The 26,387-nt window shown below is 38.2% G+C and overlaps 1 protein-coding gene across 2 annotated transcripts in view; it reads right to left on the bottom strand.

Annotated features, from left to right (window-relative positions):
- ncanb (neurocan b) overlaps positions 1-26,387 on the bottom strand; it is a 93,053-nt gene that overhangs the window by 41,719 nt on the left and 24,947 nt on the right. For both annotated transcript variants that reach the window (XM_060880076.1, XM_060880068.1), the window contains exons 3-8: positions 20,191-20,592; positions 18,166-18,340; positions 17,916-18,043; positions 16,448-16,741; positions 15,195-15,935; positions 9,295-10,350 (exon numbers count right to left, since the gene is read on the bottom strand). In XM_060880076.1, coding sequence (XP_060736059.1) covers positions 9,295-10,350; positions 15,195-15,935; positions 16,448-16,741; positions 17,916-18,043; positions 18,166-18,340; positions 20,191-20,592 — 2,796 coding nt within the window. The remainder of the gene's footprint in view (positions 1-9,294; positions 10,351-15,194; positions 15,936-16,447; positions 16,742-17,915; positions 18,044-18,165; positions 18,341-20,190; positions 20,593-26,387) is intronic.

The following is a 26,387-nucleotide window of genomic DNA, read 5'->3' on the forward strand; positions in this document are numbered from 1 at the left end:
GCCAACCCATCACAGGGCACACAACACCTACTGATTGGCTAATTGTCATAATTAGTTAATTGGGAGTGCACATGTAAAAGGGCCTACTTTTAGAGACACTGATTTTTGCGCCTTATATAATGGGGATTTCTAATCAACTCAGTCATATGTGCCTCTGTTTTGAATGATGCAGAGTCTGTGCAGTCCCCAGATTTTACTATTTTCATGAAACTGGTTGTACAGTCGAATTGAAAAAAAAATAAATAAAAATAACTAAAAATAAGTGTGTTGAGGTGAGGAGTTACACCATTTCTGTCTGTTGGAATGGAAAATAATTCTAGCAATTGTAAAAAGCTTGTCAATAGCTGTCAAAAGTGTTTGATTCATGTTAAGGCACTATCAGCAAATACTAACAAAGTGTAAGTGTAAATGTTTGACCTACTGAGAATCTAATATAGTAAATAAAGTTGAAACATATTTGTCTCTTAGCTGTTAAAAACTTGAAATAAAAATAGCTTAAATAAAGTAGATACCCTAACTGATTTAACAAGGAAATGCACTTGAAATGTGTGGAGTTTTGAAACATTTGAATATTGTACCTACACTGTGCAAAAATAACATAAATTCATCACTAATTCCACTAACTGCTAGGGCACACATGGTGAACTCCTGATAGCTGCTACATCCTTCCAGACATATAATAAGGTTTCATAAGCAGGAAGCATTTAATGAATTTTTATTTGAAAGATTATTATATCCCACATCTGAAAGTTTTGCGTTAATATACTACAAAATGATATTATTATCCTGTAACATTATACTTTATGCACAGACATTTTCCAAACTGAACTCACTTCGAAGCACAAAAAAGGCAGGCAAAAGCAGTGGTAGTGAAGAAAATTGGTGATAATTATGAATCATTTCTACAAGGGTGAATGCAGATGAAAATGAACTAACTGACTGCACATAAAAATGGCAGTGTCCCAGTTCTACATGCATACTTTATTCTTGAAGATTTTACTGTATATCAATCCCATAAATGTTGATAAGGATAAAAGAATTATATGTCTGATCAGAGCTGAAAAAACAACTGATCAGAAAGTTTCTTTAGAAAAAAAACCTATATTTTACAGCATACACTACAACAAAAAAAGGTTTGAAGCACACGACATATTAAATAATATTAAATATAAATATAAATATATAATATGCACTAATATTAAATGTACCTAAAATGCTGAAAGAAATTCGTCCTAAAACACTTCCCCATAATTCTCTTCACCAGCCTCATTGAGTCATCCATGCCTTGTACTGATATAATTATTATAATTTTAACTTCACCACCTATAACCCTATCATAAAACAGCACTATTAATAATATAGTATATGAGACAGCTCCTCTTGTCTGTGCTGAGTGGAATGCAGCAGCTTTCATATCTCTACATGAAGGCAAAAAAACGTTATCCAGACCTTTTGCTATTGTTATCATCTTGTGAGCCTTTGACAGTATGGTTAATGGAAGATGCTCCATATTGCAGATCTTGGTATAGCTGCTCAAAGCATAGCTAAAAGCTACCCCGCATGTCAGTTCACCTCACCTCTCTCTTCCACTCATCCCTTCACCCCATCTTCTGCTAGGGTGAAAGCCTCCCATGTGCTCTGAGTGCTTCACTCTCTGGCTGGTAATTACCAGAAAATAGTGTCTTAAGTGGGTTCAGGTCTATAGAGTGCTGTGAAGGCTGTCTGACTTGTCTGAATGTGCTTTAAAACACAGCCAAGTCATAACAGTAAGTGAGCGAGCTGACTTCATATCAAGTGCACTTCTGCTACAATATAATAACACATTGTGGTCACATGGTCACATGCAAATTCGAAGATGCTTTAGAGGTTGTGTACACACAGGCAGAGTTAATCATGATTCCAAATGAGAATAGAGAGGCAAAGACAAACAGCAGGAAATACTAGGACCACAGAGGAATCACAGATCTAGGGAACAAGCAGCAAATGACAGAAATAAACCAGGCTTTACAAACTATAAAGTAAACCATATGTGTGTGATTTATTGAGTCTATGGTACAGGTACAGGTGCAGGCGATATATATGTATATATATATATATATATATATATATATATATATATATATATATATATATATATATATATATATATATATATATATATATTATTAAGGTATAGAGAAGGAATAGATGTCAACTCTGTTCATCTCACATAACACAGCACCTGGTGCCACAGCAATAAGGAACCTGAATTCACTCAGACAACCACATACAGTCAAATATTCCATTATACCTTTCTGGAATAGTGTGCACAGAGGCTCACATTGTGTTAGCCAGAATAGGGTAGCTCGTGATTTATCAATCATTTTGTTTTGATTCCCCAAGCATTGAGAATCTTTCACAATATAAACAGCAAAATGAGATGGTTAAAAATGTATAAAATGACTAGATAAAGCTGGTTTTACACTGTGTGATTTCAGCAGTCTTATACAATTATGTGTGTGTGTGTGTGTGTGTGTGTGTGTGTGTGTCATTAATGCTTCTACACTAGCTATCCTGAAAATTTCATACATACATACTGTATGCTTTCTTTCTCTTGGTGGCTTTCCATTGAGTGATGTATCTGCACTTACACTCTCAGATGTAGATCAAATTTCTGACACTGCCTGAACTTCTGCCTACCCATTTTCTCCCTAATTTGGTCAATTGTTACCCACCAGCCGGCTCTCGTACGACAGGTACCAAGCAGGGAGAGTGAAGGCTAACACATGCCTTATCTGAGTACAGGAATCCAGCCAACCAGATCTTTTTGTACTACTGCTCATGCTGTGTCATATGGCAGCATTACACACTCAGACAATGTTCTATCTGCCCTCATTGATATGCATGATTGGCTAGTGTCACTGTGACTGACAGGGTAAAGAGAGTACTCCATCCCTTGCACCCAAAGACTAGGGAAAATTATGCTTTAAGGCACTCATGGCTAAGAATGGTGTCTTTTTGTCTGCAACGGCTCTGAAATTCATACAGCACAATCCAGATTTAAAAGACACAGCAAATAACACACTGCAAGTCAATTATTAATTATTAAAGCACACTCTACAGCATTTACAGACAGTATCTTGTGGACCACACACTGAAATGTGTACAGTAGGTGGTGCCATCAGTAAACAACAATAAACCGTCAGAAGGTGTTATGATGTCTGACAGAGGAGAACTTGGCAGATCTGTCAGCTGAAAGTGCAACATGTAAGATTTCCTGTTAAGAGCAGAACTACCATACCGCACATTCTGTATGATCAAAGACCATATGTAGGACTTTGCTGAGACATTGTAAGTGTTCACACTCACTTTCACACCTCGGGTGAGATCGTTATCTCCCCTGAATCTTGCTTTCAGCACCAGTGTGAAAAACTCAATAGACTCTGCAGGCTGTTGCACATAAAGAAAAGCTCAATCTTGTTCCGCTCAGTTACTCAATTTTTAAGCCAACAGAGGTTAGGGGAAGGGCAGGAAGTCAAACTGCAGTTTTCAGCTTCAAATGTACTCTATTTTGAACCGTATTTGAATCGGTACTCTGCACACACCGATGTGGATCCCTGACCTACCCTGAAGACAGGATCGATATTAAGTCCTGGGGCTCCTGAGTGGCAGAACTGGTTAACCAGTCCTACCATCAGGCCATTAGGTTGAAGTGAAACAAATCTGATTTTCTGCTTTGTGAAACAGATCTGTTTTTTTAAAGACAGAAATGGCATACAAACTGATAACTTGAGCCCCTTTATTATGTGGTTGAAGATTAGATGGCTATCTGATGGCTAATTGAGGACAGCAACAGCAGTGACTATTTAAGTGAAAGAATAGGGAAGACAAATCTAAAGACCGTCTGTTCTATGTGTGGGATGGATGACGTTTCTCTCTCCGTTTATTAGAATACGTCTAGCCGCTGGTTTCTGTGAGCTCATGTTCATAGAAGAATGCAGTTACTGCTTCAAATGCATTTAGCTGCACCAGGATGTTGTAGTTCACATAATGTGGCTTGACTTTACTTGTTAGCCTTCATCATCACCGAATTGTAGCTGTTGTGCGATATAAGAAGAACCAGCTATTGAGACAGAAATACAGAAAAGAGATTGGAGAAAAAATGGATAAAATAAAGAATAACATATCCCACATCTCATAGAGGTTTAATTGCTATTCTTGATACCAATCCTAAGGGGATATTTTTAATCAGGATTGAACCATTTTGTATGAGATCTCAAAACAACATCCATGAGCAGTTCTGCAATTAAACGTTTATTATTGGGTTTTGGTTTTTGGTTGTTGCTCTAAATGTCAAGACTAATAAAGATGCCCAGCATGAACATTTAACTTACTATAAATATAAAACGGAAAACAAGCACTGATAAACCTATTGAGAGAACTCTAAAGCACTAAATATAATTTAAGATCACAACTTTAAATTTCACATAACCATCATGTGTATTTATGGATAACCCTGCAGTGATATTCACAATGCAAACATCTGCCAATTCTTGCTATATTCTCTGAGTTCTCTATCAAAACAAATGCTTCTCACGGTATATATGCTGTTTTTATGCGGATTTTCTAGGATTTGATATGGTGTGAATGATTTAGAAAACATGAGCATTAACAGTATTAAAATCAAGAGAAATTAAATATGATGATGAATATCTGCTTACAATGTATTTCTAAAATAAGACACTAAGGCATTTCTTTAACTCATTTTCTTAAGTGAGCAGAGGTATGTTCATAAACACTCATAAGAAACAAGACATAACAGTGACTAAAAAAATAAGCAGGAGAATGCATTTGAGCATAAACCTGAAAGAGCTGGATATAGCAATAAAGAAAACAGTGCAGAAAATCAATAGCTTCTTCACATAGAATTCAAGCTCTAGTAGGCGTTTAGAAGCAAAAAAAAAAAAAAAAACACCACCAACAACAAAATCCCGGAAAGCAGTTTATGTAAAGCTGTAAAGCCAAGCTAGATTTTCCCTTGCACTGGATTTAGCACACAGATTATATATTTATTGTGTATGACTAGGTGGCCATAAAGATTAGCTGGAAAGTTATAACTCAAAGGTTTTCCATTTTCCATCTGCCGCATTTATTTTCCTGCCAGTGCCGAGAGCACGGGATTCTGACTTCACACAAATTACTTTTCCTTTTGGACCAAAATATATGTGCACACTCAAATTTATCCTGCCCTTGCACGGGATTATGCCCAAAACAGCATACGCACACTTGTAAATGATGTTGTTTCCAAGCATAGTTATGCCTTGACTTTTTTTCTACACACGTTTATATTTCCTATGCTTTACTCTTGTAATTTCAATGCAACAAAAATCATTCACCAATTATTCTAATCAACTCATCAGCTCATTTGCAAAGAAAATTGAAGAGAAGCCCCTGCAGCTCACATCGAAAATTTCTGTTGACAAAAATATAAAGTTAGCAATATTACAAGATCTGCAGACATTTGCTTTTCACAGACAGACACTTAGGAGCTATTTTTTGCTGTGAAAAATAACTGACGATAATTAGTGCCACTTTAGTATCAAGCTGTGAGATCAGAAAAAAGATGACAAGAGAAACAAGATTTAATTTTTTCCAAAATTGGTACAGTATGACAAGGCAAAGCATTAAATCCAAACGATTGGCTTGAACAATTCCTTGGACCAGTGCTATGGCATATGTTGCCCTACATTTTTCTTGGGTGACACAAAAATAAATAAATAAATGAAAATAAATAAAAATAATTAAACTTGGAAAGAGGTAACAGATTGTTGGTGCTTCATATGATTGCAAATAGCTTGTAAAGTTAGTTTACTTCTGCTAATTCCAGAAAAATTAGTATGTAGACAAGCAAACATTTATATAAAACAAACAATTTCATACTTTTTAGTGGATTACTTAATTTGGATTTATTATCTTAAGGAGCTCATTTATAGCTATTAGGTGTTTCAATGTGATGATTTTATTATTTTAAAGGAATTGTTTAACTGAAGTATTTAAAAGATATTTTAAAAATGGCCAGATTAATGTTTGGTTTCTACTTACCATAAGAATGTAGAGCTTTAACATAATTTTACATTTTAAAGCCTCTAACCAATTTTTATTAGTTTACATTATTGCTATTGTAACAAAGAACAACTAAGAATGAGAAAGAAACTGGAGTGCAGGAGTGTAAAGAGTTTCACGAGTGAACAGGGTGAATTTGAGTGTATGCACATGCTTAGGAGAGCAACTTTGTGTGAGAAGCAGTGTAAGTGGGATTGTATGCATAAAATGTGGAATTGGACATGGGATTCAAACTTACAACCTTTAAAATCGGTAGTCCAACACCTCAGCCTCCAGTCTACCACATCCCGATGTAGTACATAAGCAAAGCAAACAGGTGCATGAGCAGCCAGGATAGATTCTTTTTACATTAGAACAAAAGGAAACCACGTGAGAGCCAAATGAATACTGTTCTCAGGTGACGGATTAAGCCACCTTGTTCCTGACGGTTGCCAGTAAAATAAAGCAATACCTATCAGCTACTCCTGGGGAAAAGTCACAGACAGAAAACTGGTGTATGTTTAATTTACTTGACTTAATAAAAACCTGAAAACAAAGTCAAACTCTGAGCTGGACCTGGATACAGTAGAAGTGCACAGTACTATGTGAATTTCCTTCTGGTATTAAGAAAACAAAAGAAATACTGAATATATAATAGTAATTGTTTTTGAAAAATGTCTTGATAATTGTTCCATGTCTCGATTATTCCATCATATCTTGAACACATGTTATTTTGATTGTACGACAGTGATTTGCCAACAAATGTATATATGGCACAGCACACAACTTAACCATTTATAGTAAGATATAATGTTGTGGAATGTCTAGATGAAAAGTTAACTCCTGCTATCGCTTACTTAACGAAAGCTTTAAAGACTCATTGCCTTTACAGTCATTATTTTTTTCTCCCTGTTGAAGTAAATACAACAAAAACCTGCAGCATGTCATATTACAGACTCTTTCCATAAAAATTACAGTAATGTCTCCTAAAAGAAAACTTCACCATATCAACATTGCTCATTTTTTCTTTATCATGTGTTTATTATTAGATTAGCTTAGATTATGTGGAGCAGTTGGCGTTACAAGTCCATGTAAATTAGCTAGAAGAGCTGTCACACCTTCAGTAATTTAGAAACACTGCACACTTTTATGATTCAAGAAATCATCATTGCTATGGTATAACACTGATTCATTCCCAAGAACAGTGTTAGACAGACTCACACTATTTATTTACTGATGAGCCTACCTCCTATTCTCTATTTTAAGTGATTGTCACTTTTAACTAATCATAGTCATTTCTCCTCGGAGGCATGCAGATATATATATATATATATATATATATATATATAGAGAGAGAGAGAGAGAGAGAGAGAGAGACAGAGAGAGAGAGAGACTGAGCTGCTTTTGAACAGAATTAAACTATAGCAAAAATCTGCTAAAAACCTGCAGTGAAATTATCAACAAATGTGATGAAACTGATTTCAATAAAAACTTTACAGCCTAGTATTTTCCAAAAGATTTATGCCATAGCACTGTTGAATCAGAGAATCAGAGGCTGTTGGCTAGGTTTGTAAATGACAAGTTTATATTAAAATGCTTGTGCTTTCATTATACTTTTTCTACATTTTTTGTACTAACAAATTATTCAAAACTTACTTGTATGCTAGCTGTTCCACATAATATAAGCCTTATAATAAACACATGAATGAAAGATGTTGTCATTTCACAGAGGTAAAGACAGAAGGTCTGATACTGTGCCATTTATTATTGTACTGTAACATTCATGGAAGGAATCTCCTGTATGAGTGTTTTATAGCAGTCAGTAGGTTTTCCACTACGGGAGACTTGGTAATGTAAGTCGTACCTTTTTGTTATATTTGTTATTAGAAAAAGAGCAGTTGGTGAAGGAACAAGTGGAAAACAGAATTTTCTCATGGCTGTTGAATAAAGTTTAAATATATCAATAAGTGGTTAAAAAACACAACAATGATCATTAATAATTGCTGTACAATTGCTGCAAGATATCTATGGTATAAGAGAAATACCACACTTTGGGACATGCTTTTATTGGAAAATAATCAACGTCAGGATTGAATGATACCAACTCAGCATGTGTGGCAGTATGTGTGTGTGTGTGTGTGTATGTGTGTTTGTTACACATGTCCTATAGGCACACAACCTAAATACACTATTACTCTATCTACACCTTTAGAGTCCTTGTTATGCTCCTGGCTAATATGTTTTTGTGGGAGAATCCTCTATCCAGTATGTTCTGACTGTGAATCTTTGTATACATCTATCTATGAATATTGATTGACCTTTGAATGTTCACATAGATCCTGATCAAATCAGTGAGCTTGTCAGAATGGCACATGTGAGACGCAGCACCTCTTTATCCTATCACACGATGATGCCTATTTCCAATTAAGAGCCGACGGGTACTGCGCTGCTGTTATGACTGTCATGAAAGCAGCCATTTTTCAAAAATACCCTTCTGTGATGCCTAAAAGGCCTCTTGGGAGAAGCAGATAGCTTAAGTCTCTCCAACAGCAGATCATTGATTAAAAAGGCCAATGAACTTCCACCTGCGCTGCAGGAAAAAGGAGACGATCCAGGCTCTCCCCACTTTACTCAAAGCATCCGGCTGTTTTCATTCATTCCTTTACTTGTCAGGTCCTTTTTCAGTCATGGAGTGTCAACAGTTTTCTCGAATGTACAGCCAAGCTAGAGGGAGCAATGATGAATACAGGATGAGACTGATTCTTTTCAGCTGTGCTAAAAATAATGTCATCGCACAAGATGAATTTTACCAGTGCCCACTGCAATACCCACTGCAGTATGACAATATTAAGAGGAAAATTGGAAAAAGGTCTTAAAACACGTACACATGTCCATAAATTACTGCACTTAATTACTGCACACATCTACTGGCTTCAGTCAGCAGTGATTTGTTAAGGCCTAAGATCTTTGCCTTAGCCAGCTTCTCTAATTCCACTACGTCTGACCTAATTAGATTGCTAGTGCTGCTTCAGTCCAGTGTCATGCTCCTTCTTTGTTTACATTTATCCCTGATGTTGCCAAGAGTGAGAAAGAGAAGGTAAAAACAGGGAACAGGCGAGGCATGACAAATGAGGCTTTCGTGGTGCTCAACAAAGAATAATTGAATCATAACAGTATCCCACAAGCTTCGCAAACAATGTAAAAGAAACTCACCCGATGAAGGTGCAGAGCTGTTTTCATAGTCGACTGCAGTTTTGCTTGTGTTATCTCCACTTGTGCTTCCTGTGGTAGGAGCTGGTTTACTCTCTGCCTGTTGGGATGTTTCCTCCACATGTGTGGTCAGTATAAACGTGTTACTCGTAGTCTCAAGTCTTACATCAGTCACTGTAGACACATGTGTCTGTGGTTCTTGAGTTTCTTCTTGAACCACTGGTATCCAAGTAACAGATATTGTAGGATCTGTAGCGGACACAATATTTCCAGAAGTGCTTGTGTCTGTATTTTGAATATGACCGTTAATGGTTGTCATGGTGCTGGTACCTGGCATTTGGTCAGTTGTACTTGAAGCTTTTGTGGTGAGTTCTGAAGTGATTGCCACATCAGTATAAAGGGTTTCGGATGCACTGGGTGTGTTTGGGTTCATTTTCTTCTTGACCAAAGGCACTTTCATCGTTTTAAAGGGAATGCTCCCAGATTTTTCTGTAGTATGATGCATGTAGAGGATCTCCCCCCTGGCCTCCTCATGACCCATGGTGTCTTTGGAGACACTGGGACTGTGAGAAGGCTGTCTAGATGGTAGAGGTAGGAGCTCCCATTGTACTGTCGTTTGTATGAGAACATTTTGTACTTCAGAGGCCTCTGGAGTACCCTGTTTTGTCGGACTGCTGATGATAAATAATTCATTTCCTCCACTCACCTCAGTATCGTTCTCCTCTTCTGAAATCCCTGGTTGTGGAGAGGACTGTGATGTAGACAACTTTGGCAGTGAGTAACTCTCTTCAATATGATCCTTGCCTTCCCCAGAATAGTTCTCATGGTTGTCCCCGATGACTGGAATGGTCATGATCTCCATTGCCTCTTGTTTAGTCTTGACAGGTCCACTTTTCTGGGTTGTAAGGATACCATTACTGCTTGGGGTAGCATATACGCTCAGAGACTGGAGTGCCCATTCCTGCTGCACTTGCATGGAGCCAAAACTGCTTCTGGAACCCAGGGGACTCGTTGCAGCTGTGGGATTCATCACCTTCATTCGTCCTGTTGCAATTAGTCCTGCAGGAACAACACCATACTGCAATTAACATTGTTAGAAAGAAGAGATTGCTTTAAATGTGTGTTTAATTAGCAACCAAACATGCTGCACCACCAAAACAGCAGCTATTAACTTTATTGCATGCAGCCATGCAAAAGACACCCATTATCGTATCCATCAGACCCCTTCAAATATCCTGACAGCCCTATACTTTAGGTTCTCATGGTATGCATTAAAAATACACAGGCATATTTCAACAAGACTTGCCTGTCATTTAAATGCCAATATTTGCACCAAGTTGATTTTTGCAGCAGTTATGCAATACATTCACAACAATTTCCTGGACTTTGTTTCTTAATTAAGTATAATTCATACTTTAAAATGCAATATCTCATTGTTGTTTCCAGGCTTTGTTCAAGTACAATAATATCTCCCTAAACGGCATTACCTTTCAGGGGCTTGTGTGCACGTACTGCTCTGTGTGTGTGTGTATGTGTGTGTGTCTGTGTATGTGTGACAGACTTAAATAAAATTGTTGAGATACCAGTACCTTTTACTTACTATATTTTTTCAACAAGACAGCATTAAGTAATTCTTTATTAAAAAACATTAAAATAAATATGACGATATGTGTACAAATGGACATTTTTCCTTTTCAGAGTCGATAAAGCAGGATTTAATGTTATAGCAGCTGGCTGCTAACAAACCACGTCATTCAGTGTCATACTGTGCCATGATTGGTGTCATTTTTACTGTCTCCATTGTGTTTAGTACAGCCCTAAAGCACTGCTCTCAGATAAAAAAAATGCATGGTTCATAAATATGTCCATTATTTACTACAAATTAAGACTGCATGGATAACTTGGCACACTAGGTAACATGAGCTGCCCTGAGGGCAACATGCTGTGGGAACACCTCATTAAGAGATATTCACACCACATAGTCTGTGATCGTGATAAAATATTTAATCAATAATGAATTATTCAGTACTCTGTGGTTACAGTGTCACATAATTGTAGGGCAATTTACATGGCCAAGTAGCTGTCCACTTAATGAGTTGAAGAATGAATTAACTTCAATCATACATTTGAAAGGAGATCATATGTTCATCTGACTTCTAAAGCAGTCATATGGTCAATTTACATTTATCAGTGGGAAAAGGATGGAGGAAAACAACATATGAAGTAAAGGCATAAATAATTACCCTCATTGTCTCAACATATATTCAGTGGCATGCTTAATGAAGCTGAAAATGTCATGTTTTTTAAAATAAAAATTCAAGGAACCTTTTTGTGATTACATTATATTAGAAGATTACATTGCAAATAATTCATTTAGATCTTAAATTAATAGAAGGTGTTACAGTAATATATATATATATATATATATATATATATATATATATATATATATATATATATATATATATATATGCATTTTACAGTATTTTTGTAATCACTTGAATATGGTAATATGTATAACATATATTTAACACAACTCTCCAATCTAAAATAGTCTAAATTATATATGTTTATATACGTTATCTTAGCTATGTTAATTAGTTCAGTACCACTATCTGAGGATTAAGTGTTAGCTCATTGGGTTAGCTCTTTTGTTAGGGTCGTTGTTTAAATCTGGTTTGTTTTTCTGTTTAGGTCTTGTTGTCTTATTACCTTGTTAGACATTATTGTTGTGAAGTCAAAGCTAATGACAACAGTTCTAATTCTATAATAATATTTTTTGGCGTATACTCTCATGTGAGTCATGTGGTTTCCCTGGAGTTTTAAGTGCCTAATAATGCACTTGCGACCTGCTTCTTATTGCATGACACAACCTGATAAAATTCATTACCTACTAATAATTCTTCTCCTGTTGACTTGGCATGAGTTCTAAGTCATAATTTGACTTATCAGTATAAAAGTGTTGCTTTCATTACTTAAACATAAACATTCCCTCTTGAGTGGCCATCATATACAGTATGAACTGTCTCCATCTGAGCTTAATAGCACACTAGAGTTCTGGTACTAAACAAATTAATCACTTTATTCCTTGTGACTAGGTGATCCAGTTTAGGGAAGCACATTTTGGAACAGTTTAACAAAAGTGTTATTTGGCTATAGATAGTCTATAACAGTGTCAGAATGCATTCTTAATATTAAGCTTTGCTTATTCCTTATGCTGTCATTTGTAATGAACATCTGTCAGATATCTGTGCATGCGTCTTTCGGTCATAGTGCTGGAATTTTTTTAATGTTTCATGTTATTTTCATTAAATATGATTGAGGTAGATCTATACAGTATGGTTCATGAGGTGTTTTTTTCTTTCATAATGCTTGTATATAATATTCTTTTTATTTGACATAGAACTCTTTACATCGTTTAAGGATGTAAAATAGGTACAGCAAATCTAAACACATGGAAGCTAGTTTTACTTGCTATTTTTTTATGCAGCGCAAAATATAGATTTTTTTTGCCTTACAACTCCAGGGTTGGGGATTTGATTTGTGTGTGAAGTATGCATGTTCTCCCCTCAGGGGTTTCCTCCAGGTAGTCTGGTTTCCTCCCCAAGTCCAAAGCCTTGCATTGTAGGCTGATTGGCATCTTTGTTGGTGTGTGTGTGTGCGTGTGTGCATGATTGTGCCCTGTGAAAGACTGGCATCCTCTTCATAGTCTACTGTGTGTCCTGTTTCTCCAGGCTCCAGGTTTCCGACTACCAAGTAGGATAAGAGTTGTAGAGAATGGATGGAATGAATTGCACTACAGATGTGTGTCTTTTAGTCTAAGAATAAAATGTTGTCTCCTTTTGACCTTTTTGTTTAGACCCCATAGACAGACTTGATAACAAGCAGCTCAGTAAGTGAAGTTTAAACTGTCCATTGTCTCTATTGAATTAAATGCAAAACTATACAAAAGATGAAAGTCAGGCCCAGTGAAGGATAAAATAGCCAAGAAAGCCCAATTTGCTTAAATGGCCGTTGCCTGAGAGAAAGCAAACTGAAGTAGCTCTCCCTGCAAACACTGTTTCAAAGAATTTCTGGCACTTCTTCACACAGTGTATATGAATTTATGTGTGTTTATAAGCTCACACACATTTATATAAAGCCGCATAACTCACATTCTCATTGGAAGAGACCCAGTATGCTTTGGCTGAACTGATGGTCTGGCTATGGTACATTAATTATATTCGGGTGTAAATAATTCATGTTGACTAAAGCTAAATTCTTACCCGGAATTAAATTTTAATGCTCCCCATAGAATATAGCTTGCAGGAGAAGGATAGCTGCATTGATGCTGCCTCAAGTGGGAATACTGTCCCAAAATATTTTACCAATCACAGCTTAATGCTGGAAGCCATTAGTTTTCATGACACAAGATGATTTGCCACATTGGATGGCTATAATGTAAAAAAAGAATGCAGTATCACAGTAATAATGTAACCTCTTTAGCCCCTCCGCTTCTCCCCACATCTTCTCTGAGAATAAACCGATGAGTCTAAGGAGTATACTCTTTTCTGTCTGCCTGGACCACATGCAGTTTTTGAATGCTACACATCCCTAATTTACCATTTACCCTAATAAACCCAGAAGACTTAGTATTGCACACAGGCAATGATTATGTCCAAACATACAAAATAGTGAACTACCTTCATCATCAAGCATCATTTAGTCTCTGTGCAAAATGTTTGCCATATGCAAAGAATATAACTACAGCAAATGAGATGGGGGATGCTAAGCAGATGAACAGAACTTGTGAAATGTTGAACAGAAGTTGAAAAATGAGATATGCTATATGTGTGCTCTCTTGAGAGTATCATCTGCTTGCTTTGCTCAATTCCATTCCTTTTTTGCACGGTTTCGCTCGCCTGAACATCCTAAAATGAGGACTCTGGGAAGACCCAGTAAAAACGAAGACCCAGTAAAAACCAGGAAAAGAAAAATGACTAAATGCTGTACTGTACATGTATTGTTATGCATAACAGCATACTGTTTTGTCTATTAGCACAGGGAGGTTTGTATATTGTTTTTGAATGACCTACTTGGAATGGAAATGGTCTGTTTGTACATTCTGTTGTGGAAACATGCAGGTGAGCAGAAAGTAAGACATTCTCAGGTCTTACAAGTGGCACAACAACAAAAAGTCCAACAGAGAAAAAAACTGCCTGAGCTCTCTGGGTGGAAGAAATGACACATACTCTCTCCACACCTTGGTTACAATAATAACTTATGGGAGCTTGCATGTTTGTGTATTAAGAAGAGGATGGATATTACTTTCCTCTAAGTGTGTTTGGCTGGCTACACAGTAGACAATGTTTTGAGCAATTTTGGGTCAGATAGTGATAGTGGGGGCATGGACTGATTTGAGGCTTGTTGGAACCGATTATTTGTCTAAATAAGTGTCTGGAGTCAATGTGATTATTTTACTGCTCCTGATCAAATTGGAGCAGAAACGTTTAATATTTATAATTCCTGATCAGGGAAAGCTCAGACGGAATACCCACAGTAGCTAATAAGAGCAAGCAACCCCGGAATAGTCACCAAGCCTGTGAAATTGCCAATGTGAAATCGGTATTACAAATGGCATACTGTACTGTATGTGTGGTCTCCTCATCCAGTCAAATTGTCTAGAAAATTTGAAAAATTTGAAGATTTGAAAATCATCTAGTGTGTGGCCAGCCTTACACTGCCCTGTGATCCAGCAGTTTGAAAAGACAGAAAATTCACACCCTATGAGAGAAAATAAGAGAAAACTCCAAAAAGAACTTCTAATTAATAAACGTTAAAATTATGTACAATAACATGACCACCTTAGCCCAATGTTAACAGTACAACATATCCTGACTTTATACATCATATAGTATTTGTACCTCTGTATGCTGTTGGTTGTGAAACTGAAGGTTCAGGGTGTAGTTTGCTAGGATTCTTCAGCTCAATTACTGGTACTGAGAGAACCACCTCTTTCTCCTGCTCTAAAAGTCCTTCCTCTGAATATAGTGTGGATGGATTAGTTGGCATACTCTCAGGCTCCAAGATCGCATTATCAATACTTCCTTTTGTCCCTCTAAGCTCACCCCCTGGCTTCACCCTGGTTGTCTGGAATTCTTCTGATGTCTCCTTCAATACACTTGACACCATTGAAGGGGCAACTGTCTCTCCATTGCCTTTCCAGTATTTCCAGGGCCTCATGATGGAGTCAACTAAGTTAAAGAGCATGTTGTTGCTAGTTTGAGTCTCTGTGGGTGAGGATGCTGTGGTCATTGAGGGCTCAAGAGACAATCTATGGTCCTCAGTCACTTCTCTTTCATCAGATTCCTCTCTTGCTGAACCCCCATTGAGCTCCAGGACATGAAGAGGCTGATCATTGGACACAGGCATTTCCTGACCCACTGGCCTCTCTTTAGACCTGAGATGGATTACCACATGCTCTCCTGATATTTCAGAGGACTCGTTGTCTGCAATAGAATTAAAATCTTCTTTATCCAGGTCCACCAGTCCAGTCCAGGTGGAAGGGTGAGGAAAGCCTCCATTCTGCTGGAGTTGTTCCCAGTCATCTGTGGAGTTTGAGCTTGAAGAAGTCTGCACAAGTGCCATTGCTTCTGGCTGATTCTCTGCAATACACAAAGAGAAATAAGATCTAATCACCACTATATTTGTTGGCTTTTCTTGGCTTGAAAAAAGTGGCATGCTGAAAAACAAACAAAATGACTAAAATAAATATCCAAAATAAAAAAGCAAAACTACAAAGCCAAACTTTAGACTGAAGCAACCTGCATAAAATAATGTAAACAAAAAAAAAAGAAATTAGCCAATTTAATGTGCATGTCACATTTGATATTTGGTCTATTGCCTGTGCTGAAATTGGTAATCTGATTCAAACTCAGTCCAATTTAATAGGAACACCTGTACACCAGTTAATTTATACAATCAGCCAATAATTTAGCAGCAGCACGATGCATATACAGGTAAAAAGCTTTAATACAGGAGATCCTAATTGTGTAATGATTGTATTATTATAATAACTTGCATATGTTGTGAGTGAATTCTATTTATATCTCTGTATCTCTCCAATGGGAATCATAATAATTAGAATAACAAGTCGCTCGTTCAACTTGCAGCATACCTCTGTAGCAGTAGGCATCAAAGCGGCTGGCACTGTCAGGAAATCCAGTGCGGTTAGGGTTATGGTAGAGGGTGCGTACTCCTGGCTCATCGCCTCCACAATTGCGCCGTGGTTGATTGATGGGGTAGCGAACACTACCGTCAGCCAGCCAGCCTGGGTCACAGCGGTCCAGTCCAGCCTGCCAAGCCAAGTAAAGCTGCCCCACTGTGGCTAGCTGAGCGCCTAATGTGTGACAGTGAGTGGAAGCTGTGGACAGACTCAACTTATCTGGTATGCTGGTATGGAACACTTCACCTGAAACAGAGAGGAGAGGAAGAGCAAACAGTCACTATCAGTAATAAAGTAATAAAGAAAAAAGAGAAGAAGGGATTGATGGGACATCAGCATAAAAAATGGAATTCTTGGGGTAATTATTTCAAGTCTTACAATGGATCTAATTAAAAATTATGATGTAAAAAAGTTAAATGATATCAGTACCTTTTTTTTTATCTTCAATACCATTGAAAACCAAACTGAAATATTTCACAGAAAAATATAAAAAATAAAAACAACTTAGAGTCACTTAATTGCACCCCACTGGGATACGGGACCCTTTGGTTTTATTATAACACACGGTCTTTTGGGATAAGTCTGTAAGCTTGGCACATCTTTACTTGGAAATTTTTTTGAAGTCTTCTTTGCAAAAACGTTCCAAATCTGTCATATAGCAAGGGCATCTCCTGTGCACGGCCCTCTTCACCATCACACAGATTTTATATCAGGTTCCTGGCTCTGACTGGGCCATTCCAACACATTAATCTTTTTTTGCTGAAGCCATTTTTTGTTTGGATGTGTGCTTCGGATCATTGTCATGCTGAAAGGTGAAAGCCATCTTCATCCACAGCTTCATAGCAGATGCCAGAATGTTTTGTGCCAAAATTCACAGGTACTGGGAGCTGTTCATAATTCTCTCCTCTTTCAATAAAAAAGTGTGTAGAATTTTTTATCCATTTTATCCATTCAGGTCTAAGTGAAGACACACAAAATATTTTGACACAATTTACATATTGTGAACAATTTGACATATTAGGCTCTTAATCAAAGTTTATCCTCTAAATAGTCCATTAAAGTGGACAGGTTTTTGCCACACTGAATACTAAAACTAAATAGGACTATTTTATATTATTCAGCTTAGAGATTTGTAGCAAGTATTTTCTGGAGGAAAAAAAAAATCTTTGGATCATACAGTCTATGCACCTGTGAGTAGGGCAATCTTGTTCAAATGTACCCATTCAGGCATGAATGGTGGAGCAGAGCAGAAAAGATGGTGACCTAGTTTGACGCACAGTACAAGCAGCTGGGACAGAAGCAGGTGCATGAAACGTGTGTGTCTGGGTCATGACTCACATTTGTTCCTCAGAGAAGAGACTTAAAGAAATAGTTTACAAAGATTGAGCATGGCTAAACTACCCCTGATCACCACTCATACCTCTGAGGCTCTCCGCAAAGCAATACACATCAAACAGCTCATCAGTGTCACGATTGCCATAGTTTCTCACACCAGGTGAGTCTTCCCGGTCTCCAAAGCAGCCAGGCCGTGGAGATTGGATGGGATACCTGTAGAGAGGGCCAAATAAAATAAGAGAACTTCCAATTGAAAGAAACAATAATGAAGAGACAATAATGAGAAATCAGTGTTACTGTATGGAAGTGACAGTTTAACAATCTCTTAACCTCACCTTACAGTCTGGTCAGAGAGCCAGCCTGCGTCACAGTTATCATAACCATCATCAAAAGTAGCCTGCAGCTGCCCAGGTGTTGCGATCACTGCAGAGTTTTCTACACATGCCTGCTTAGCATCAACGAATGACAAGGCATAGCGGTCGTGAGGGGCTCGGTAGTGGAAGACCGTACCTATGAAGGTCATATATTAAAAAGAAAAAAAATGTCTTAAAGTGTATGCCATCCTGTAAAAATAAAACAAAGAGTGAGTAAAAGAAAGAACAAATATTGTGAAAAATGAAGTGTGAGCCAGGCCTCCTGTTGACTATGTGCCGACCTGGCAGTGGATGGGCTTCCACTCTGCTGTGCAGAGAAATAAGAATTGTGATTGTTTTTTGAAGTATCCTTATGCTTTTCCCATCTTGTATCAGCCAGGTACATTACCAATCCCCCACTCTTCTTGACCTTTGTACAAATCACCTCTCCAAGTAAATCCCACCTCCATTCGCAGAAGGACATATAAACATGAAAGGGATGAGTACAAGACGGCCCGGGCTGCATTCTTCTAAATGTTTATTTTATATTCAGGAGCTCAAAATAAAGAAATGAGAAAACTGTCTAGGCTGCAGTAGGATGGGGTGAGGTGTGGAGTAAAGGCGGTGCTATTTCTGGGGGAATGCTTGAGGCATTGCCTAGAAAAAAGAGACCCTATTCCTCAGAGGGGTAGATGCCCCAACACACTTTCCCTTTGGTCTCTATGTCAGTTTTCAACAATAGACTACTTCGAAGACACATGGGATGGAAGCAACTCTTTTATTTTTTTATTCCTACCTTCCAAAAAGTAGTCTGTTTTTTTAAACCTTACCAAAAAGTAAGGTTTAAAAAAAGGGATTGATTGATATTTCATAACATCGTATTTACATAGAAATGGGTGTGTAGTTGTGAGAGACAGCACAGTCTTGTTCTGTTTGTTTTTCAAGTTACAATGTTAGAAGCAAGAGTGTAGGCAGAAATCTAAAACCAAGATACCATTTTTTTGTTTGTTTGTTTTTAGTCAAAGCAATTAGCAGTTCCATTAGTTGTTGCACGTAACTGCTGCAATCATTCTGGAATCAGTGAAAGCAGCAATTGCTGGCTAACCTGTTACTGCTGAAATACATGCAAATGACCAACATAAACCCAAGAACATTGTATAATAGGAACATAAAAATTGACCCAAATGACTATAATACAGATATTGCCTAGTGATATTGATTTTTGTTGATTATTATGTTAGGCTGCCTTTGTGTTCTTTGACTTGTAATTAAGACTAAGCTCTCAGGATTAGAGACGGGGATAACGCCTCTCTTTCCACAGAAGCGGCTTTATGTTTTGTTAATCGATTCCTCGAATGGGTGATCTCTTGAGCTCCTGAGCATCTTAAAATTCAGGGAGCTTCGTACTGTTTAGCTTTTCAGTGCTGAATTTCTAATACCTTGGTGTAGGTTGGGTCACTTTACATTATCCATGTGGTCTCTAAGATTAAGTCAAAAGCCATCTCATATAAAGGCTCTACTAAATTTAGATTTTGCTACAGATCATGCTACTGGTACAGGTTCAACCTATTTTGTGAGCGATGTACCTTCTAAAAATATTCTGGAATGATAGATGACATGAAGCACACATATTGCTGGAAAATATTGTGCAACCGTGGACAAGAAAACAAACCCTTCATGTTGTGCATGATGTACAACATAATTACAGTCATTTTCAAAGATGGAAAAATAACTAGTGGTCACAGAAACAACTGTGAGTTTATTATGCCTTTAGGTGCAATAAATGTTCTTTAGCATAAGCATGTGCCTAATATCAGTTAGGCTAAAACCCAGCCAGTGTTTACAGGCACACACAAACCTCAAAAAGTAGGTCAGAGATAGATAGTACAGTAGAGTACAGATGGTGATAGCTTTCATTTGACCTGAAAGCACCCTATGGCAGAAGGCTCATATTACTTCATGGGCAAGGACAGACACACACATTAGCATTCAATGGCTTTAACTCACCTACGACCTGGAGAGGCACTGTGTCTTGTTCGTCGTTAAGGCCCACCACTACCTCACAGCGGTACATGCCCGAGTCGCTGGATCTCAGGCCTGTCAGAGCCAGGCTGGCATTGTAGCGGTTTTCTGTGTAGCCGGGCAGGGTGACACGTCCCTGAAAGGCTTTCTTCACTTTCACCACGTTGCCTTTTGCCACCAATACAGACTGCTCCCTCTGCAGCCCATCAAGCCCACGGTGGCCCCAGATTTTGGTCCACTTAATGCGTGGAGTGTCATGAGTTTCATGAGATGGGTTGGGCCGTAGAGTAAAGATGCAGGGCAGCAGAGCAGTCTCTGACAGAGGTATCTTTTCTACCTGGTGAGTCACTTTCCGCATGTTTACTACAGTTTCACCCCATACCATATCTAAGTGGGAGGAAAGAGAAAAGCCAATTAAAATGAGTATGCACTCATATCATATTCCAAATCCACACTCCAAGTACATATAAAGGCTGGTATATCAGGTAAAACACAAACAACATCAGACCAACACCAAATGCAAATGAAATTAGGTTTATACTCTGTTAAGCAAGGTGCAAATCTCATGAGAAACTGCTCATACAGGCCTACAGCTGTCACACATCTGCTGCTAGATGACACTACAACTGGCTTTTACAGCTTGCTATAGGTACCAAGGTTTTCATCCCTTCGTTAAATTCACAAACAGCAACAGCTATCGTAGGTGTCTTGACAACTCATAATGGATAGCAGACATTGCACTAGATTATTGGTCATTGATTCAAAACGGCAGGAGGGATATGTGACCTATGAAAGATATACAAAGCTGATTTTCTGCTCAAAGAATGATAAATAATGTATATTTTCTTGCCAGTACTGGGTGCTGTATACACTCAATGAAGTGAAGCCCAGAGACAAACAGCATTATCCGGGATTTTTTTCTTTTTTTCAAATGACATACTTTCCCTTTTACTTTGCCAATGTACATGTTATATTGCATGTTTCTTATATTACAAGGTTTAAAGGAAAAAGATGCCAAGTGAAACAATGACATGCTAATCATCTCAACATTATGCCTAATCCATAATTAATTTTTCCAACAATGTAACGTCCTTATTTTAGCCAAGAAAAGCCTTTTTAATAGTCTGGTAACATTCACTAGTAGCTGTAATAATATAAGGGAAGAATTCATTAGGTGTTCATTAGTTGGGGCACTGACAGAATCACTGTGCCTCGGGCCATCTCAGAATCAGATCTTGTTTCCAGCTGCACTTAAAAGCAATCCTTATTACATACAGTGTCCATTATCACAGATTACAGTTGAAGTCAGAGACCCACTGGATACAGCATCCACAATGATTCATTATATCATATAAACAGGTCCAGGGGTTGAAAAGAAGCTCTGAATCCATTTCCCCCTATCTCACATAAGGAGAGTGAAAATGTAATTTCCAGGCAGATGGAATATGTGAATTATGCCTTGTATAAAAAGAGGGAAAACTGAAATAGGATGAAATGCCGGATGAAAGCATTTCACTCATTAATTTAAATTCATTGGATATGGTTTTGTACCTTTGGTTTACATCTTCACAGAATTTATATATTTTTTTGATTTAAAGTAAAAAGGATGGCTTTAATCACACACTGAAAGAACGGCATGTCTCAAGGTTGTTTCTGTTTAAGGTGCACTGTATCTATATTGGTGCAGTAAAATGTTATCTCCATTGAATTTAACATTTCGTTACATTTGCTATACACGAAGAAACAGCCTAAAATGAAAGTTAAAAATAAGGACAACTTGAATTTAACCTATCCAGTTAAAAAAAAAAATGTACTCATTGTATGAGTGTGTTTGTACCTTTAGTACAGTTGAGGCCAAAATTATTAGCCCCCCAGGAATTTTGGAACATTTTCCTAAAGATCTTTCCAATGTTTGCAGCATTGATAAAACTTGATATAATCAAACATTCGCCAGTGCTATTTAGTAGCTTTTGGTACATTTTGGAATATAAAATACATTTTTAGGCTTGCTTTATAATCAAATATAGTGAAAATGGGGTGGTCAAAAATATTAGCCCCTTGTGAATATTTGCTTTCAAAACACACCCAATTAATCAATCAGCTTTCAAAACACACCTAATTAATCAATCAGCTTTCAAACCACACCTGTGCAGTCAATTGGCTTCCTAACAACACCTGGGCATTCAATCAGCATTAAAGGACTCCAAGGAACAGGGCACTTGAACACATTATTGGGAGAGACTACTTTTACTCACCATGCCAAAGACAAAGGAAATCAGTCTTGAGCTCAGAAAGAAGATAGTGGAGGCTCATGATAAGGGGGAAGGCTATACTGCCATTTCCAAGCTTTTCACAGTGTCTAGAACCGCCGTACGTTGCATCATTGCCAAGTACAAGGAGACAAATTCTGTAAGAAACAAACCTGGGCGTGGTCGTAAGCGCAAGATTTCAAGAACCCTGGAGAGGAAAATAGTCAGAGATATCAGCAAGATGCCCCAGACATCTGCCAAGATGATTGTTGCTGACCTGGCCTCTTCTGGAGTTGATGTTTCAAGGAACACAGTTGTGAGGGCTCTTCATCGTGGTGGGCTTCAGGGCCATCGTCCCAGAAGAACCCCTTTACTCAAACAGCGGCACATCACAGCTAGACTGAGGTTTGCCCGTGAACATTTGAAAGGTAAAGATGAGTTTTGGGAGTCTGTGCTTTGGTCTGATGAGACTAAACTGGAACTGTTTGGGCACATGGATGTTGCTTATGTTTGGCGAAGAAAGGGTGAGGCCTTCAACCCTAAGAACACAGTTCCCACAGTTAAACATGGTGGTGGGAGCATCATGCTGTGGGGCTGTTTTGCAGCTTCAGGCACAGGGAGCCTTGTTCGGGTGCATGGCATCATGAAAAAAGAAAATTATGTTGACATTTTGAGGGATAATATGCAGAAATCTGCTCGTAGTCTAGCCTTAGGTCGTCGCTGGGTCTTCCAACAAGACAATGACCCAAAGCATACATCGAAATTGGTCCAACAGTTCCTGAAGGATACCAAAACAAAGGTCCTGGAGTGGCCCGCACAGAGCCCAGACCTCAATCCTATTGAGAATCTGTGGCGAGTGCTCAAAGTGAATGTCCATGCTCGGAAGCCATGTAATTTGGACCAGCTGGAGCAATTTGCAATGGAAAAATGGGCTAAAATCCCTCAGGAAACCTGTGCCAACCTAGTAAAGAACTACTCTAAGAGGTTGTTGTCAGTTGTGGCTCAGAAAGGGTTCACTATTGACTATTAATGACCGGGGGCTAATAATTTTGGACGTTTCATTTTTGCCCTTTCTTGTTTCAACTCACTATTTCAATTAAATATCCTAATCAAACTTAGTGGAGATTTTGTCTTTGTTATTTTGGAAACAAACACACTATAAAACACTTGTTGTTAATGGTCATTTCCATGGAGAAATCAAGAGTTTTGTCTAATTTCATAAGGGGGCTAATAATTTTGGCCTCAACTGTATATATTTTCTACCTTGGAAAGTGTTTTTGGTGTACCATTAGATCGTTTTAAAGACATGCTCCACCAATCAGCCTTAAAATTAAAATCACATTTCAGGTGAAGCGAATAACATTGATTATCTCATTACAATGTTACTTGTCAAGGGTTGGGATATACGCAGATCAGCCTTTACATGAAAACCACCTGCCAAATACTGCGTAGTTCACCTTCATTCATTCATTCATTTTCTACCGCTTATCCGAACTACCTTGGACTATCTCAGGCGTCATCAGGCATCAAGGCAGGATACACCCTGGACGGAGTGCCAACCCATCGCAGGGCACACACACACTCTCATTCACTCACGCAATCACACACTACGGACAATTTTCCAGAGATACCAATCAACCTACTATGCATGTCTTTGGACCGGGGGAGGAAACTGGAGTACGTGGAGAACATGCAAACTCCACACACACAAGGAGGAGGCAGGAATCGAACCCCCAACCCAGGAGGTGTGAGGCAAACGTGCTAACCACTAAGCCACCGTGCCCCCTCCCGTAGTTCACTTTGTACTGCCAAAAACATCTTTGGCCTGTCAAGACATGGACTCCACAAGACTTCTGAAGGTGCTGTATCTGCCACCGAGACGTTAGCAGCAGATCTATTAAGTCCTATAAGTTGCCAGGTGGGTCCTCCATGTATCAAACCTGTTTGTCCATCCCATGTCACAGAAGCACATTTGGATTTCGATCTCGGGAATTTGGATGCCAATCCACACCTTGAACACTTTGTCATATTTCTCGAACTATTCCTGACCAGTGTTTTTAGTGTGGCAAGATGCATTATCTTGCTGATTAAGGCCTCTGCCATTAGGGAAAAACTTGTCTGGTGTACTTGTCTGCAGCAATGTTTAACTGTGTTATGTATCATTAAATATTAAGTATTAAGTAGGTGGTATGTGTCAAAGTGACATCCACATGAATGCCAGGACCTAAGGATTCCCAGCAAAACAATGCCCGACGTATCCCAATGACTCCTTTGATTTGCCTTCTTCCCATAGAATTGACCCATTTGCACCCAGTCATCCAACTGATGTACATGTGATTCATCAGACCATACTCATGTGCCCGTCAGGGACAGCTGTTCCCTTGCTGGCTAATATATCTTACCCCCCTGACAGGTGCAATTTTGATGGGATAATCAACGTTATTCACTTCACATGTCAGTGCTTTTGATGTAATAGCTGATTGGTATATTCTGCAAATCTGAAGAACAGTGTGCTTCTTCTAACAGATGCCCAAAATTCTGAATGTTAATGGAGAACTGAGCTAATAAATGATAAAAGGCTTTACTTTTAATCGTCAGTTTAAGTCACGGTCACCTAGATGTTTCAGCTAGAGGTATGGTTAGAGATGGTTACATGGATCAATTTCTGTACACTAACACATGCCTCACTATATAGTCAATCATTCCTTAGTATCTGAGAATGCTTTAGATGACCTACTGTAAACAGGTCTTACATGCTTACACCAGCCCCCTGAAGTGCTGAAATATAATGTTGAATATCGCCTTCCTCTGACTGCTGGATACTAATACACATTAATGCAGTTAGTACAGAAAAGGCATTTCTGTCAGGAGTTTAATAACAGCAGCACAACAATGCTGTTGGTATAATACCAACATTTATAGGTTAATGAAAGCATGATCTTGAACCCCTATAGTAGATTTCACCAACAATTTAAAGTCTTATATGCAACAGAATGTCAACTAAAATTGTCTACAGAAAATACAGACTATATGCATTTTATATACCCAAAATTAGCACCCCAGAGGTAAATGTGATCCTATAATGGCATCTGGGATGACATTTCACTATGGCTTGACAGATAATGTGTTTTCAACCACACAGCACTCCATAGGGATAATGGCTCAGCTCATCTTGGGAATGATGATGGCTGCCCACTCCTCTAAGAGCGGCTGAAGTAGCACACTCATCTCCTGTGTTTAAGGAAAGCATTGCCATATACTCTCAGTGCAATAGCTTGGATTCTCACAAAGAGACAGAGCCTGAATTGTATTTTAGTGTTTGATCAGTCTAGAATTTCATCTGACCAGATATATATTGTGCTGTTAAGAAATAAGAAAACTATGATAAAGCACACAAATAGAACTAGATTTGAACCAATCTACGGATGGATGAGTGCAATCCATCCATTAAAATCGCTACGCAGTTCTTCTGAAGAATTTACCCTTTGGCATGACTTATCATAATTACTATTTTAATATAACATAGAACGAAGTAAATTTATGCAGTAAAAGAAAGAACGATTAAACATGCTCTTAGGAATCCGTTCTAGCTCAATGCGATACGTATTTCCCAGTGGCAAAGTGACATTTTACCTTGCAGATGTGTGGTGAACATAAGGCTCTGGGGAGAGAGCACACACACGCACGCATGCACGCACACACACACACACATGCACGCATGCACACACACAACCCCTTTACTATCTCTCTCCTCCCCCAGGCATAACCACGTTTACAACACACCTCTCCACAGAATGTCACACTTGTGTACTGGGACGCATCCTGAAGCCAAATGCAAGGAGCCAAATCTACCTACATATTGCTAAATTTCATGCATGAGATACACAAGCAATCAGTTATTAATTGTACTAAATATAATGCATGGCAATAATT

The sequence above is a fragment of the Tachysurus vachellii genome, chromosome 1 (assembly GCF_030014155.1).
Source record: "Tachysurus vachellii isolate PV-2020 chromosome 1, HZAU_Pvac_v1, whole genome shotgun sequence".
NCBI classification, from domain to species: Eukaryota; Metazoa; Chordata; class Actinopteri; order Siluriformes; family Bagridae; genus Tachysurus; species Tachysurus vachellii.